Genomic DNA, 16,437 nt, shown 5'->3' with positions numbered 1-16,437 from the left:
TTATTAGTAGTGAAGGGCTTACACAAGTACAAAGGATCAAGCTCTCAATTTAGTGAGTTCTTGTGAATGATTTAACACAAATGGCATTAGGCAATATTGTGGGGGGATGACCCCTATTTATAGAAAAACTTGTAGCTTTGTCACATTGACATGTGTCATGTTATGATTGGTTCTTGATGTTGACACGTGTTGCGCTCTGATTGGCTTCTAATCTTGACACGTGTCGAGTAGTGATTGGCCTCCTGGTCGGAGGGGAACTCTTCTGGGTCCTTGACAGTATAGCGTTGGCCGGTGCTCGGTAGTTTCGGGATTGGTCAAGTATGGTACAAACAGTGCTCCCCTAAGTTCCCGAGTGAGGGAAACTCCTCGGTTGGGGACTTGCAAGATCCAATCCCTTGAGTAATCACGAAACTTCTAAGTACCGAAGTGTGGTCTGATCTTCATCTGCCCTTCTCTGGAAGTACCTTTCCTCCATCCGGGAATGGTGTATTTAGCTGATGTTGACGCACAAGGTAATGTATCAATTTCACTTGAAGCTTAGTTGTAGTTTCGGGCTTAGTCAAGTGTGATACAAACCCTATAGTAGGAGTCCCCCAAGTCGCCGAGCTAGGAGATCTGCCGAAAGAGGTGACAGACAAGGTAAGCAGTCAAACTTCCAAGTAAGCAACCCAGGATCAGAGGTTTGACTTCGGCTTCCGGTTGATTGTTCTCCTTCTCCTTGTCTCTCATTCAACTGCCAGGATAAGGAGAAGCAAATGGATAAGAGATGATATGAGATACTTTTGCTTTTGAAGAAGTAACTTTCCACAGGCTTATTCTTGAACTGTGCTGGAGGGTTTTCTGGTGCCCTTCAGAGTATAAGGCCGACTCAAAAATTTGAGGGTCAAAACAAGTCCATCAAATCTAGAGTATGTTCGACCTTGATGATATGGGATACTTTTGCTGTTGACGGAATAATGAATGTGGTATGGAAAGGTGTCGTGCTGTAGTGATCTGTTTCAGCTCACCGTTGAACCTTCTGCTTCAATCTTTTGCATGGCAGAAGTGGTGTGCAACCTTTGCATTTAAATGGTCCTTCAGAACATTCATTCATAGTGACTCATCCACGCTTGGCAGCTTCAGTGTAAAGAGCCAATATCTGATCAACTGTCATGAGGTATTTGCCGGTGGAATTCGTGACCTTGACAGCAGTTGAGGATGAGTACTCGAGAGCAATGCTAAGTAAGCAACCAGGCAAAGGCTCCAGGCAGTCAGTTCCAAATTGGAGGTTTGATTTCAGGTTCCGACTGACTGCTCTCTTTCTCCTTGTCCTGCAGGTGTGGACAAGGACAAAGACAAAGACAGGGAGAAAGCATGATATGGGATACTCTTGCTTTCGACCCTGATAATATGAGATACTCTTGTTCTTGGTGTGGCTTATTTGCTGAGGCATTATCGGGGGGAAATAAAGCTGAGTATTTCGAGAGGTTATGTTGAGGGTGCCTTTTCGAATGCGAGAAAGGGTTGAGCATTTTTGCAGGTTTTTCTGTCCGTTGAGGAGGGAGGTCAATGTATATAGGGATTTCCCAATAACAAGTAGTAATGCTATTCCTTTACCCTTCTTGGTCACAGCAATGTAGTGGGAGCTGCCAGCTTCACGTGTTTTAATTTTGTCAGAGCACTTTGAAAAAGTGGTATGTGGTATCTGGAAAGCTGATGTTACGTGTGAAGATTACAGACAAGCTTTATCTAAGGAAATCTGGCTCTCGAAGTTCTGAGAGTTGTGCCTCTTCGGTTTTCGAACAAGCAATCCCGTCGAGGATCTGACTCTCGAGATTCGGAAAGCGGTGCTACTCCGGTTTTTTAGAAAGTAATTATGTTGGGAGTCTTTTCTCGAATGTGAGTAAAGGTTGGACGTTCTTGCCAACCTGTCTTGCCGCAAAACACGGAGGTCGACACACATAGGGACTTTCCAGTTGTCAAGCAGTGGTGCTGTTCCTTTACCCTTATGGGTAATAGTAGGGTAGCTGGAACTTCGAAATTCTCGTGCTTAAACTTTGTCAGAGATCTTTGACAAAGTTATATGTGGTACCCGAGGAGTTGATGGTGCATATGGAGAGCGGTGATTGAACAGTAAGATTCACGTGCTTTCTACTTCACCAGAAATCTTCGACAGAGTGCCCGTAATTTCCGCAAAGCTGATTGTGCATGTGACAGGTGCTGACGAGGCTGAAAAAGCAGGTGCTTCTTCGATTTCTGAGATCGGCCCTCGTGGTCTCTGAACAGCCCAGCTTTTGAGAAAGCAAACGCCTCTTCGATTTCTGAGATCGGCCCTCGTGGTCTCTGAGCAGCCCAGCTTTTGAGAAAGCAAACGCCTCTTCGATTTCTGAAGCTCCGTCGAGTGCAGATTTTTATAGAGGCTGACATTAAGTTCCACAGCACACTTGAATCTCTACCAGTAGAAGCTCATTTCTTGCACTTCTAAGATCTTGATTTGTCTGACCTCTTCCTTCTTCAACACATTTGAAAATGTCTGGACCCTCCGACCGTCGTTTTGACTTGAACCTTGAAGAAGAGACAGCCACGCCTTCTCCAGACAACATATGGCGCCCATCCTTCATATCCCCTACTGGTCCCCTTACCGTTGGGGATTCTGTGATGAAGAATGATATGACCGCTGCAGTGGTGGCCAGGAACCTTCTCACTCCCAAAGATAACAGACTACTTTCCAAACGGTCTGATGAGTTGGCTGTTAAGGACTCTCTGGCTCTTAGTGTTCAGTGTGCAGGTTCTGTGTCTAATATGGCCCAACGCCTATTTGCTAGAACCCGCCAAGTTGAATCATTGGCTGCTGAAGTGATGAGTCTCAAACAGGAGATTAGAGGGCTCAAGCATGAGAATAAGCAGTTGCACCGGCTCGCCCATGACTATGCTACAAACATGAAGAGGAAGCTTGACCAGATGAAGGAATCTGATGGTAAGGTTTTACTTGATCATCAGCGGTTTGTGGGTTTGTTCCAAAGGCATTTATTGCCTTCGTCCTCTAGGGTTGTACCTGGTAATGAAGCTTCAAATGATGAACCTCCAATGCCTCCTCCTTCTGGGGTTTTGTCAAGTACTGAGGCTCCGGATAACCACCCTCCGGTGCTTTCTCTTTCTGGGGCTTTACCGACTGCTGAGACTTCCCCTAAGCAACCTTTGTGAAGGCTCCCTTTTGTTTGTTTATTTTGACTCATGTATATGTACATATTTGTGGCTTATCGAAAATATTAATAAATAAGCTTTGCTTCATTTCAACATATTGTGTTAAATACACCAAAGCCTTCTTCATAAAGTTCTTTGAATTTTTGCTTTTGTTGAAACCTGTATTGTTGAAGCTTTGTGAGTGAAGCATGTAGTTTGAGGTAGTGTTCCCTTAATTTCCCGAGTGAGGAAAACTTCTCGGTTGGAGACTTGAAAAATCCAAGTCACTGAGTGGTTGTGAGACTGCCGAGTATCAAGGTGCAGTAGCATATGGTGGGAGTCCCCCAAGTCTTCAGGCGAAGAGAGTTGTCGAATGAGGTGTCTCGCGTGTTACTAATTTGTCAAAGTAACGAATCCTTGTTTCGATGTCACACATTCGTATATGCTTTATCTAAAAATATTTCCAACTTTTGTGTGTTTGATGCTGCATGCTATTGACTAGACAAGATCAAGTGCAATTAGTAGTTTTTCTCTCTTTTTCATCTTTTCTTTGGTGGAATTGCTTTTCGTTTCCACTAATCAGCCTGAGTGGATGCAAGATAACACCTTTCTCTATAGCTCAGATTGCAAAGTCGTCTTCATGAAAGTTTTTCCTTATCTTGTGAACTACAACATATCCAAATTTGAGATCCATCGGAGTAGTACAACTTCAGAAATTCAAGTATGATGAGTAACTGTTCATCAATGTTCTGTTAATCCGTCAGACTTGTTGTGAGCTTCGAAACTCCATTTTCTCTTGTGTAGATCAACATATTTTCTTCATCGAAGTTGTTCCTTAACTTGTGAACTACAACATATCCAAATTTGAGGTCCCTCGGAGCAGTATAACTCCAGAAATCCAGGTATGATGAGTGACTGTTTATCATTTGTCTGTCAACCCGTCAGATTTGTTGTGAGCTTTGAAACTCTATTTTCTCTTGCTCAGATCAGCATGCTTTCTTCATTGAAGTTGTTCCTCAGCTTGTGAACTACAACATATCCAAATGTGAGATCCCTCGGAGCAGTATAACTCCAGAAATCCAGGTATGATGAATGACTGGTTATTATTTTTCTGTCAACCCGTCAGATTTGTTGTGAGCTTCGAAACTCTATTTTCTCTTGTTCAGATCGGTATGCGTTCTTCATTGAAGTTGTTCCTCATCGACTCTTTCATAACATATCAAAAATTCAGGATGAACTAACGGTTAAATATTTCCAGATCTTCGAAACATCACAACAGCTTCGAAATCTGCAAGAAGCCGACTATCATGTTTGGAGCTTCAACACTGTAATTTCCGTCGCTCAAACAGAAATGGTTCCTTCTTGAAAGTTGTTCATATGCTCAAGAACTATAGGGTGTCTAAAATTCAGCTCCATTGGAGAAGAGCAGAGGTTGCAGAAATTTGATAGATGAAAGGAGGCGGAAGAGGGAGAGAGAGAAAAAGTCTCTTGGGTTGGATTTCTATTTTGGGGCAGATTCCAATTTTTGTAGCACCTTCATTATTGATGAATTGCTTGTACTTTTGTCCATTATGAAACTTGGGACTTTGGCTTGTTGTTGGATCTATTATAATATGTTTGGGAACATATATAAGTGAATAAATAAGAAGGAAAATTTTGGGCCCTTGTGGGTGTAAAACAAAAAATGTTTATGTTTACCCAAGTGTTTTTGTACAAGTTCAAGGGCATCTTGGGTTTTGTGAACAAAATTTGTTTATTTGGAGCAAGGTTTTGTGTTGAAGCTTTGTAGGTGAAGCTTTGGTGTTGAAGCTTTGATGGTGAAGCTTTGTAGATGAAGCTTTGTAGATGAAGCTTTCGAGGTGAAGCTTTGATGGTGAAGCTTTGTAGATGAAAGTATGTAGATGAAGCTTTCTAGGTGAAGCTTTGATGGTGAAGCTTTGTAGATGAAGCTTTTCGGGTGAAGCTTTTTGGGTGAAGCTTTTTAGGTGAAGCTTTGTGGGTGAAGCTTTGGAGGTGAAGCTTTTCGGGTGAAGCTTTTTGGATGAAGCTGTTTTTTTTTTTTTTTGTTTTTTTGTTTTTTGTTTTTTTTGGCGCTTGACACGGTCTTCATTTGCTTGTTTTGTAGTGACTGTGGAAGACGGATTGCTTTGATCTTCTCGGGATTAGCTTCAATGCCTCGTTGGCTAATCATGAAACCTAAGAATTTGCCAGAGCCTACGCCGAAGGCACATTTGTTGGGGTTTAACCTCATTCGATACCTCTTCAAAATAGTGAAAGTTTCAGATAGGTTGGTGATGTGTTGGTCAGCATGTTTGCTCTTGACTAACATATCATCAACGTAAACTTCCATGCTCTTCCCAATCTGCTCGGCGAACATTGAGTTGACTAGTCTCTGATAAGTCGCTCCTGCATTCTTTAGGCCGAAAGGCATGACTTTATAGCAGTATAGTCCTCTGTCGGTAGTGAAGGCTGTGTGTTCTTGATCCGAAGGGTTCATGAGGATTTGGTTGTATCCTGAGTAAGCATCCATGAAGCTCAGGAGTTCACACCCGGCCGTAGAGTCTATAAGCCTGTCAATAAGAGGAAGAGGGAAACTATCTTTCGGACACCCTTTGTTTAGGTCGGTGTAGTCAACACACATCCTCCACAAGACCTTTTGAAGCGAAAGACTTTCTTTGGTCGGATTTTTCCTAACAAGGACCACATTTGCTACCCATGTCGGGTAATTGACTTCGCGGACAAAGCCTATGCCTTTGAGTTTTTCAACTTCTGCTTTCATTGCCTCGTATCGTTCAGCGTCATAAGATCTTCGCTTCTGTCTCACCGGCTTGATCTTGGGGTCAATACTCAAACGATGACAGATGACATCGGGAGAGATGCCTGGCATGTCCTCGTATGACCAGGCGAAGACTTCAGTGTTCTCTTTCAAAAAAGATATCAATGCTAACCGAAGGGGTGGTGACAATGTGGTGCCAATCTTCACCATGCGATCTGGATAATCTCTTGAGATAGGTACCTTCTCCAACTCTTCAGCAGGTTGGGCTTGCTGGGTGAAAGAGTCATCTCGAGGATCATCGGGTTGATTGTTGCTATCAGGAAGATCCAAGTTCGCTTCATCTAGGCTGGTCTTTGTGACTTGGTCATGTACAGACAGGGTTTCCTTGGGTCCGGGCAAGTGTTGTTGCTTAACTGAAGTGTTGTAACATGATCGTGCACTAAGCTGATCTCCTCTGATGTAGCCGTTGCCATGGGGGGTTGGAAATTTCATCAACAGCATATGCGTGGATACCATAGCCTTGAGATCATTGATGCCTGTGCGCCCAAAGATGACATTGTATGCCGTTGGGCAGTCAACCACTAGGAAGTTAGTGGTAATGGTAGCCGTGTAAGGGCCTGTACCAATAGTAAAGGGTAAATGTATGCTCCCTAAGGGTTGCACGATATCACCGGAGAAGCTTATCAGAGGAGAAATCGAGCGATCGAGCAAGTGTTCAGCTACACTGAGTGCCCTGAAAGCTTCGGCAAACATGATATTGACCGAAGCCCCTGTGTCTACGAGGATTCGTCGAACATCAAAGTTGGCTATGTGAGCCTCCACGATCAATGGGTCGTTATGAGGGTAGATGATGCCTCTTTCTTCCTCAGGGTAGAAACATATCGGATCCCAGTTAGGCTTTTGATACTTCCCTCCCCTGATGTCTTCCACGTGAAACACTTGGTGACCAGGCCTCAGAATTCGTTCACTGTTTTTCATGGCCCTATTGGAAGATTCAGATATGGGTGTGCCGCCGCTTATGGAATATATGACATTCACCTGGCGTTGGTTACGGTTATCCCTTTGAGGGTGAAGGAGGAATTGATCAATTTTTCCTTCTCGTGCCAAAGCTTCAATACGATCACGGAGGATGATACATTTCTCGCTATCATGGCCGTTATGCTCATGGTAGCAACAAAACATGCCCGCGTTATTCGGGGGCGTGTAATCTGGGTGCCTCGGCTTTGGCTTTGGTATCAGGTGAGCTATGCTGGGGTAAATGGCCGCGCATGTGGCATTCAAGAGCGTGTATGTCTCATACCTTGGGGTAGGGGGTATCTTGACGCGGGTTTGACCCACTGCATTGACTGCCTGGGGGCGAGCGTTATTGTGGCGATACCCTTGGTTATCGGGATAGTGTCCCTTACTCTTTTTACTGAAATGAGAGTGGTGAGGATGGAAATCCTTCCTCTTGCCTTGAAATTGATATGTCTGTTGATTCGGCGAAGCATTATGCAAGGCATGAGGAGGTGCCACTGCTGTTTGGAAAGTCGAGGTCTTCTCATTTAGGTGAGTCTGGCTTCCACCTCCCACTTGTTGATAAAGGATGGTTGTAGGGGGTTTCTCCTGATATGTCTTTGCCTCGGCGGAGGCATGGTTATAAGCATGCGCCATCACCTCAGAGTAAGTCTTCCAAGTATTGGCATTGATCATGTATTTAAAGAAACAATCACGTAGGCCTGCCGTGAAGGCTTTGAGGGCAGTCTTGTCGTCTGCCTCGGCACACCGGGAGTATTCATGGCTGAAGCGGCCAGCATACATACGTAATGACTCGTCTGGCTTCTGGCGGATAGTGTACAGGTCATCTGCAGAGTGCAAGCGATCGGTTTAGAAAATGTGTTGGGAAACAAATAGTTTCCTCAATTCCTCAAATGAGTCTACCGTCTCAGGTGTAAGACGACAATACCAATTTAGAGCTCCACCAGAGAGGGTGGAGGGGAAGAGAAGACATCGCTCTTCGTCGGTGTGCATCCGGTATGCCATGGTGGACTCAAAGAGGTTAAGGTGCTCAATCGGGTCCTCTTTTCCAGTATAAAGTTGCAAGCCAAGCTTTTGCTTTGTCTTTGCTTGAAGGGGGGTGTTGAGGATCCTCCTTGTAAGAGGGCCAGGCCTGGGTTGGTTCCAGTCAGGTATTTCAGCCTGACGTTCAGCCTTCAACTTGTTTACTTCCTCAAGAAGTTATAGGACAAGGGGGTCCTGAGCGGAGTTATGTGCCACTGGAGCTTTCTTTCGTAAATCTCCATCTCCTCTTGGAATTAGGAAGGTTTGATCAAGGGCATGTGATTTTTCCCTGGACTCGCTGTACTGGCTTCCAGGGTATGTCTGTCGGAACACCTCTGAGTCCCCTGTACCCTCATGTCTCTCTAAGACTTGTTGCCCCTTCCCCAAATTGGTGGCCGGCTCGGGCCGTGGCAGGGGACCGAGTCTCTCAGAAATCCTTGGGTCATTGATCTTTGAGCTTATATGGATGGAATTCTCTCGACGTTGCTTCAGGAAATCCCGACAATCGCGAAAGACGGCTTTCGATCCTTCTGCCCCTTCAGCAAAGAGGTGTCTCCCTCCACTTCTCATGGTTCGGGTCGAAGCAACTGGGTTAAGAGAAGCCTCATGTTGATTATCAAGTCGAGGGGTAATCTGTTCCCTATCAGGGATATCTATGTCGAATGCATGTGACCTTCCATGTTGGAGGGCACCCAGTTGATGGTTGACTTCCACGGGGGCAACAAGCTCGCGTGTCTGAGCTTGCCTAGCTTCGTGGAGTGTCTCGAAGAGCTTCTCATATTGCTCCTGGAGGACCTCATTCCTCATTGCTATCTTGTTGTTCTGAGCTTCCAACTCATCTACTTTAGCTTGAAGAAGAACTCGTTTTCCTTCCTTCTTTCGTTGCTTCGCACTATGTGCAAGGGGGGTGTCATTCTGTGTGCTGTGGCTTCCTTTGCTTCCCATGTTGGAGAGGGATGCCTGATCAAAAGAAAGTGTACGAATGATAGAAACCAGCTTGACACAGCTGAAGAGAGTAGGAATAAGTGTCGTTTCCCACAGACGGCGCCAAATGTTGATGCACAAAATCAGCGAAGACTTTGGTACAACAGAAAGTGTCAGGTTTTGTGACCTTCGCTTGGTTGCTTCGGTCACTAGTGAGGATAAGTACGTAAATGAATAGAGACAGAGAAGCAAACACAGGATGTACGTGGTTCACCCAGATTGGCTACGTCCACGGAGTAGAGGAGTTCTTATTAGTAGTGAAGGGCTTACACAAGTACAAAGGATCAAGCTCTCAATTTAGTGAGTTCTTGTGAATGATTTAACACAAATGGCATTAGGCAATATTGTGGGGGGATGACCCCTATTTATAGAAAAACTTGTAGCTTTGTCACATTGACATGTGTCATGTTATGATTGGTTCTTGATGTTGACACGTGTTGCGCTCTGATTGGCTTCTAATCTTGACACTTGTCGAGTAGTGATTGGCCTCCTGGTCGGAGGGGAACTCTTCTGGGTCCTTGACAGTATAGCGTTGGCCGATGCTCGGTAGTTTCGGGATTGGTCAAGTATGGTACAAACAGTTCTAAATAATAAAATTAGTACCACGGGACTAATTGAAGTCTAGTGGGCCTATATTAGTTAGATAGGAACTTGAATATATGAGATATGATTATTATCTTAATTTCTTATATTGGTATCATTTGTGAATATGATTTGGTCTTATAAATATGATTTCTACTAAAATGTGATTTTTATATATTTAGCCATAGACCTATGCTTATTACATATGATTTGGCTTGTGTACTGAGTATGTTTGTGATATATATGTGTTTAATTGTCTTTTTAATAATGTGAATGATAATTATGATGAATGTTATGACAATTATGAGATCTAACTATTGTTTGATAATTATTTGGATATGATTGCCAACTGAATACCTATTTGAACTTGGCATTACTACCTAGTATGTGATAGGGATGAAAGTCAGGAGATGAGTTAGGTACTTTATTAGATTTTTAGTAGAAATAGTAATTAGGGGAATTCTTTGTGTTGTGCTCCATATGACTAGATGATGGTTGATATGTGGAATCGATAGTGTGTATACGTATAATTGGGTATAATGTGTGATGATGAGACTGTACCATGTAGTAGTGATACATGGATGGTCCTGCTTGGTATATTCGCGATGGGGAACCATATGTATGCTAGGAGTGATCATGCTTGGTATATCTGCAATGGGTGATCACTACCTAGAGTTATATGATACAATCATGCTTGGTATATCCGTGATGAGGGACTGTTAGGGGTGATCATGCTTGGTATATCTGCGATAGGTGATCACTGTCTGCACGATGAGATTATGCCTATGTTTCTGCTTGGTATATTCGCGATGGGGGACCATACGCATTCTAGAGGTGATGATGATTAGTTGTACTTGGTACATTTGATAGGCGATCATATTTAGTTTGGTTTCGTTGAGTGGTCCAGAACCCGAGGTTGTTGGATTTCGTAGAGTGGTCTGAAATCCAATTATTTGGAGAAGTAGGCTTGGCCTAACTGTGTCACTCTAGTCTAGCTTTAGTTTTATATATATTTGTGTCAATGGTTTCGAGAATTTTGTGAATTGAATTAGAAAAGATGTTGGACGCATGGGTGACTTCTTCGGGATTTTCTACGATTCGATTATGATTTCTTAAGGTATGAATTTAGAAGATATGAGAATGATTGTTATTACTTTGATCAAATTAATTAATTAATGTGGCTAGAGAATGGTGGAAGAGAAATCATGATTTCATGAGGGTTTGTTATGTAGCCTGAGCCCAAGAATTTCATGCTATCAGGTTATATTAAATGATTGAGGAATGTTATGCTTTTCTGCTTGAACTCAGTGGGATAAATGTCTGATTTTGTGAATGGTGAACTACGAATGGCTTGGTCCCTATTGAGGGTACGTAGGCAGTCTAATGAGGAGATTATATGCAACCATAAAGTATACAAAAATTACAACGCAATTCGAGTATTGAATTAGGCTTGTACATATCCCGGAAGCGAGGTATGTTAGAGAAACGGGAATTTGGTTATGTCACCTGTCGATTCTGGACGTATGTTGGGATCGGGGTGTGACATTTTTTTCAGAATCAGTTCAACTCGTCTTCGACCATTTTTGCATAATTTTAAAATTCTAAAAAAATAAAATCTGGAGGTCCTTAGAGTTTTTGTTTCTTGCTATCTGGGGTGTTACACCATATTCCTTTGTTTGAATTTGATTAATTTTTTTTTTAAAAGAGAAAGGAAAACGAAAAGGCTATATAAGAAGAAAGTGGGGGCAAAAACAAAATCCACTTAATAAAATTGTTCAACAACAACAACAATAAGGGAAGGGAAGGAAAGTTTCTTCCTTCCTTGTAGTTTCTCAATATTAATAACCCACTTATCAACTTGCTTCAATAACTCTTCTTGTGCATTCTTCTTCTTTGCTAACGAAGCTTTTTGTTTTCTTCGTATTCTAATATAAATTTGTTGAAAATATTTTTTGGTGCTAAAATGTAAAAGTAGGCTATCAAATGAGTAGAGAGAAAAGGAAAAATTGGGCCAATATTTATAGAAGAGAAGGGGAATAAAAGATGAATGAGATAGAACTGTGAAAAGACTTTACCACTATAAAGGTAATTTCCGTCACTTCAACTCTAGAGAAAAAAGGGAATAATGTGACAACCCGTCCCTAATTTTACGATTTTATTAATTTTAAAAGAGAGAATTGATGAAAATGCCTATTGAGGTAAGGATTTTGACTTCCGTTGACCATCATTTAGAGAGATGTATGACTCATTTTTTAGTGTATTTGCGTAGTACGCAACAATACGAACGTGTGGACATAAGCAAAATCGAATTTGGAGCTACTATGGAGATTTTACGGATTTATGAACGTGAAAGGAGAATTGGTAATTTCATGTTTAGAGAGTTTTTGTATTGTTTTATGGGACACGTGGGGCCCACACCCCACTCATGTCCTGTCCCATGTCTTCAGCCTCGAGAGATCTCGGTCTCTCTCTCATTATTTTTTTCTTATTTCAAACTCTCTCTCAATTTCTCTCTCATATTTCACTTATCATTTCTCCCTCATTCCTCTGTTTTACAGAGATCAGCAAAACTCAGCCACTCCGGCAAGATCCTCTGTCACAATGCCACCACTCACCACTACGACGAAATGACACCCTCACCGTATCTCATTCTCTGCCACTTGCTCCACCTTCCCTCACCTCTTCTCGGCCCTCTCTGTAAGCGCAGAGAAAATACACCACCATCATCCTTTCCATTCCGACAAGCACACCACCATGAACTCAAACCTGTCACGACTACTAACCCGGGATCAACACCATCAAACTGAAACTCGCATTATGCAATGGCCATGCCACCGTTCATGATGATCTCCAACGAGTTCTCGTCGATTCCAACCAAGGTAGGCCTCATGAACACTCTTTTTCCCTTCCTTTTCAATTTTTGTGGAAGATCTTAGGGTTTTGCACTTGTTTAGGTAGGGTTTGGAGAATGTAGGAACGAATGGGAGACCTTCCCTAGTTTTCTGGAAAAGCAAAATTGTGGCCATCTGGCCACTTTCAAGACGTTTTTTCGACTGGCCTAGACCACGATTTGTCCCCATTATGGTATGACCGTACTCTCCTCATTACAAGCTTCACTTACATAGGTAGAACACTAAAAATGGTTAGGTTTTGAGCTAGAAATTAGCCCTAAAAATCGGGGGGAAAACCTGCAAAATTGCAGGAAATCACGAGGGAGGCGAGTACTGTTGTACTCGCGGCGCATGAGGCGCACGTGGTTGCTGGTGCAGCCATCTTGTGGCGGTGCGTGGAGGAACCCAAGGTCTCTCCTTAGGTTTGTTAACGTGCCACACCCGATTCCGCCATCTATTTTATGAAATTCCGTCGTTTTAAAATAGTTCCTTTATTAACCATACTTTATATGAAATCGTATGACTACATTAATATGTTATATATTTACATGAATGGCCTCATTTCTAAGTGACACGCATCGTAAGGATCTTCGATTCTCGCGAGGCGGGTTTGGCTCGACGACATGATTTATGAGTGGGTCTTTTCTTATATATATATATATATATATATATATATATATATATATATGTTTAGTTTCCATATATACATCTAATAATGAACTTTCTTTACGACTGCCGTAATTAAATTAAAGTTTATGGTAAATGACGTAACGATGAGAATTAGCAAGTCGTTATAAATCGTACGGGATGCTTTAGCTAAATTTATGGCTATGAATAATGTGATGTTGACTAGAGTTATCGAATCACTGTGGCATGTCTATGTTTATGTTATCTGCTCATCATTTGCTACACCGGTGTTGGTACTCGCCCGAACCAGGGCTAGTATTTCAAGTGTATGTGCACATCGCACCGTACGCTCACTTTGGATCCATTGTAGGTGCCAGTCCTATCCTAGATTGCTATAGGAAATTAGGACTCGTCTGTGTTGCGTATAACGCCAGTCTTAACGTGATTGTAGTACTATAGCGTATATCATTGTTACACCTAGTCTTGTTCATGTCAAAATACCTCTGTATGAACTCGTGTGTCAGCACATGTCGATGAGCACTCGATCTGAGATGTTTGCTTATGCGAGATTATGTTGATTACGGACGTCATGCGTTTACTTACGAAATATTATGCCATATTGAATCTTGAGATATTGCAGGTTACAGTAAGTACCTTCTTACTATACATAGTATGTATATTTTGGAAATTATATTTGTTTTACGACGAGGGGTTATTATGTTTTCGAAAAGGTTTTTACAAAACTTTAATTTTAGGCCCACTCACCCTTGTTTTTCGCCCCTCCAGATTTTAGTGGCTGAGCCTTCACATTGACGAGGATTTCTGGCAAACTGTTGTTGTGGGAATACTACCAACAGTATAATTCCTTTTTTACCTTTACTGGACTTTACTTATGCTCTGACATCACGTGTGAATTGGGCTCATTCCTGCTTACTAGCACACTCTTATAATTAGGCACTTTTAGGTTTAAATTTATTCACATGTTCCATTACACTACACCTTGTGGCTTCGTCACCTTCCTGATGTCGGCTAGCACAGCTCGATTCGGAGTCCAAGTGGACATTATGGGTCGGGGTGTGTCAATTTGGTATTAGAGCATAAGTTTGGGCAGTATTACATTCATCACATACGTGATGTAAACATTCTCAGTTCTTGAACCTAATTGTCAAATCTTGCCACCTCGTCTAGCACGATAAATTTGTTAATTTTTTCTAAGTTTTAATTTACTTAGATGACTTATCGACATTCTAGAACCTCGTTTTGGTGGACGCCTTTAGACTTTAAATGAAGAAATCGTCGGCCAAGAAAAATCCCATTTTGGAGACAAGTTTGTGGCCCTGAAATAGGGCTAATATGTTGGTAATTGTCTGCAGATTCTTTAACCCATGCAATCATCATTACAAACCCCTTCGAGGTAGGAAACCAGAAATAGTTGATTCCTTGGCAGTACCCGTTAATGTACCATTTATTAGAATTTCTATGAGAATTGTCTTGAGCGACTACCTAGTGCTGAAGTGGTAGCACTTGATGGAAGAACATTTGGGGGACAACCACTTTTGGTCCCTGATAGCACTAATCTCTTCAAACACACTAGTGATCATTCCAGATCTTTAGAAGAAATATCATTCCAACTAATACTAGTTTCCTGAATTTCTTTTGTTGATGTACTCATTATTTCGACGAGCATAAGTACAAGTGTACGAGTTGTTATACCTACGGTCAGTAGAAATCCCCGAAGTAGTAAGTATTTTCCCTATAATTAATTAAACCACCTCACATGACCAGTTCCATACCAATCATCTGAAACCATCTACCCGAGTGGGCTTTAACCTGTAATCAGCCTATGGTGGCGCTACTAATTGACGATGCTGTCTGATATCCAGGAACTGTCAACCAGTATTCAGGCGGTATGAGTTCTGATACCGGACACATGTACTAGTATCTGGGAGTGATACCCTTATGCCGGAATGTCAGTTCACAGTTTCAGGGTAGCGAACAATATCAAGATATCATATGTGAGTTAATTAGCGACGCGACTAATAGATCGATTAACAATGACTACCTGAGCCGAAGAAACTTAGGAGCAAGCTTTGTATTAGGACAGTAAACTCATGGTTGTTTTTACCTTATCACTTATCTAGGTAAACAAAACCTCTTCAACTAGCCAACATTTCGATCACTTCAACAGGTAAACAGTAGAATCGAAGTACGAGTTAATTTCTCGCTGTTAGAGAGAATTGAGTATCGAGAAAGATTTGAAGACCTATTGGCACGTGGCGTAGTGAAATGAAGTAGTATGGTACGTTTCAAGGATGTATATATCTGCCGTTATTTCTCCAAATTTTACCTGGGATATCACCAAATGGTGAATTGAAGTACACTATCGATCCACTTTCTCGTACTACACCAGTTTTCCTTGCATCTTTTCGAAAAAAAATAAAATAAAATTGCTTAGGCCTTCTCTTCTTTAGGCCTAACAACTTTTATAACAAATATATATGAAGAATGAGTTTTGGGCTACCACTTAGAAAGGAAATGCCTCATTCGTCAACTCCCTCGACCAGAGACTTGGGGGACTCCTACCATATGTTACTGCACCTTAATACTCAGAAGTCTCACGACCACTCAGTGACTTGGATTTTTCAAGTCTCTAACCGAGAAGTTTTCCTCACTCGAGAAATTAAGGGAGCACTACCTCAACATACATGCTTCACTCTCAAAGATTCAACATACAAGTTTCAACAAAAGAAAAAATTCAAAGAACTTAGTGAAGAAGGCCTTGGTGTATTTAACACAACACGTTGAAATGAAGCAAAGCTTATTTATTGATATCTCCGATAAGTTACAAATATGTACATATACATGAATCAAAATAAACAAACAAGAGGGAGCCTTCACAAAGGTTTCTCATGAGAAGTCTCAACAGTCGGCAGAGCCCAGAAAGAGTAGGCACCGGAGGGTGATCATTCGGAGCCTCAGTACTGGGCAGAACCCTAGAAGGAGGAGGCACCGAAGGTTGATCATTTGGAGCTTCATTACGCGATACAGCCCCAGAAGACGAATGCAATAAATGCCTTTGGAACAAACCCAAAAACCTCTGATGATCAAGCAAAATCTGACCATCAGATTCTTGCAACTGGTCAAGCTTCCTCTTCATGTTTGTAGCATAGTCATGTGCAAGCATGTGCAACTATTTATTCTCATACTTAAGCCTTCTGATCTCCTGTTTGAGACTTATCACTTTAGCCGCCAATGATTCAACTTGGCGGGTTCGAGCAAATAGGCATTGTGCCATATTAGACACAGAACCTGCACACTGAACATTGAGAGTCAGAGAATCCTTAACAGCCAACTCATCAGACCGTTTGGAAAGTA

General features: G+C 42.1%; 1 protein-coding gene and 1 long non-coding RNA gene across 2 annotated transcripts in view; both read left to right on the top strand.

Moving 5' to 3' along the window:
* The window catches only part of LOC126606572 (uncharacterized), a 72,903-nt gene extending 69,475 nt beyond the window's left edge, over positions 1–3,428 (top strand). The window contains exon 2 of the mRNA XM_050273973.1: positions 1,429–3,428. Coding sequence (XP_050129930.1) covers positions 2,509–3,183 — 675 coding nt within the window. The 5' untranslated portion in view covers positions 1,429–2,508 and the 3' untranslated portion in view covers positions 3,184–3,428. The remainder of the gene's footprint in view (positions 1–1,428) is intronic.
* Positions 3,429–3,837: 409 nt separating this feature from the next.
* On the top strand, positions 3,838–5,088 carry LOC126608578 (uncharacterized). The gene is made up of 3 exons (XR_007617911.1): positions 3,838–4,245; positions 4,421–4,979; positions 5,022–5,088. It is a non-coding gene; the product is annotated as an uncharacterized LOC126608578 (long non-coding RNA).
* The last annotated feature ends 11,349 nt before the right edge of the window (positions 5,089–16,437 follow it).

This window comes from Malus sylvestris, chromosome 16 (genome assembly GCF_916048215.2).
Source record: "Malus sylvestris chromosome 16, drMalSylv7.2, whole genome shotgun sequence".
Lineage (NCBI taxonomy): Eukaryota > Viridiplantae > Streptophyta > Magnoliopsida > Rosales > Rosaceae > Malus > Malus sylvestris.
Note: the sequence above shows the minus strand (reverse complement) of the source record. Positions and strands in the feature narration are given on the sequence as shown.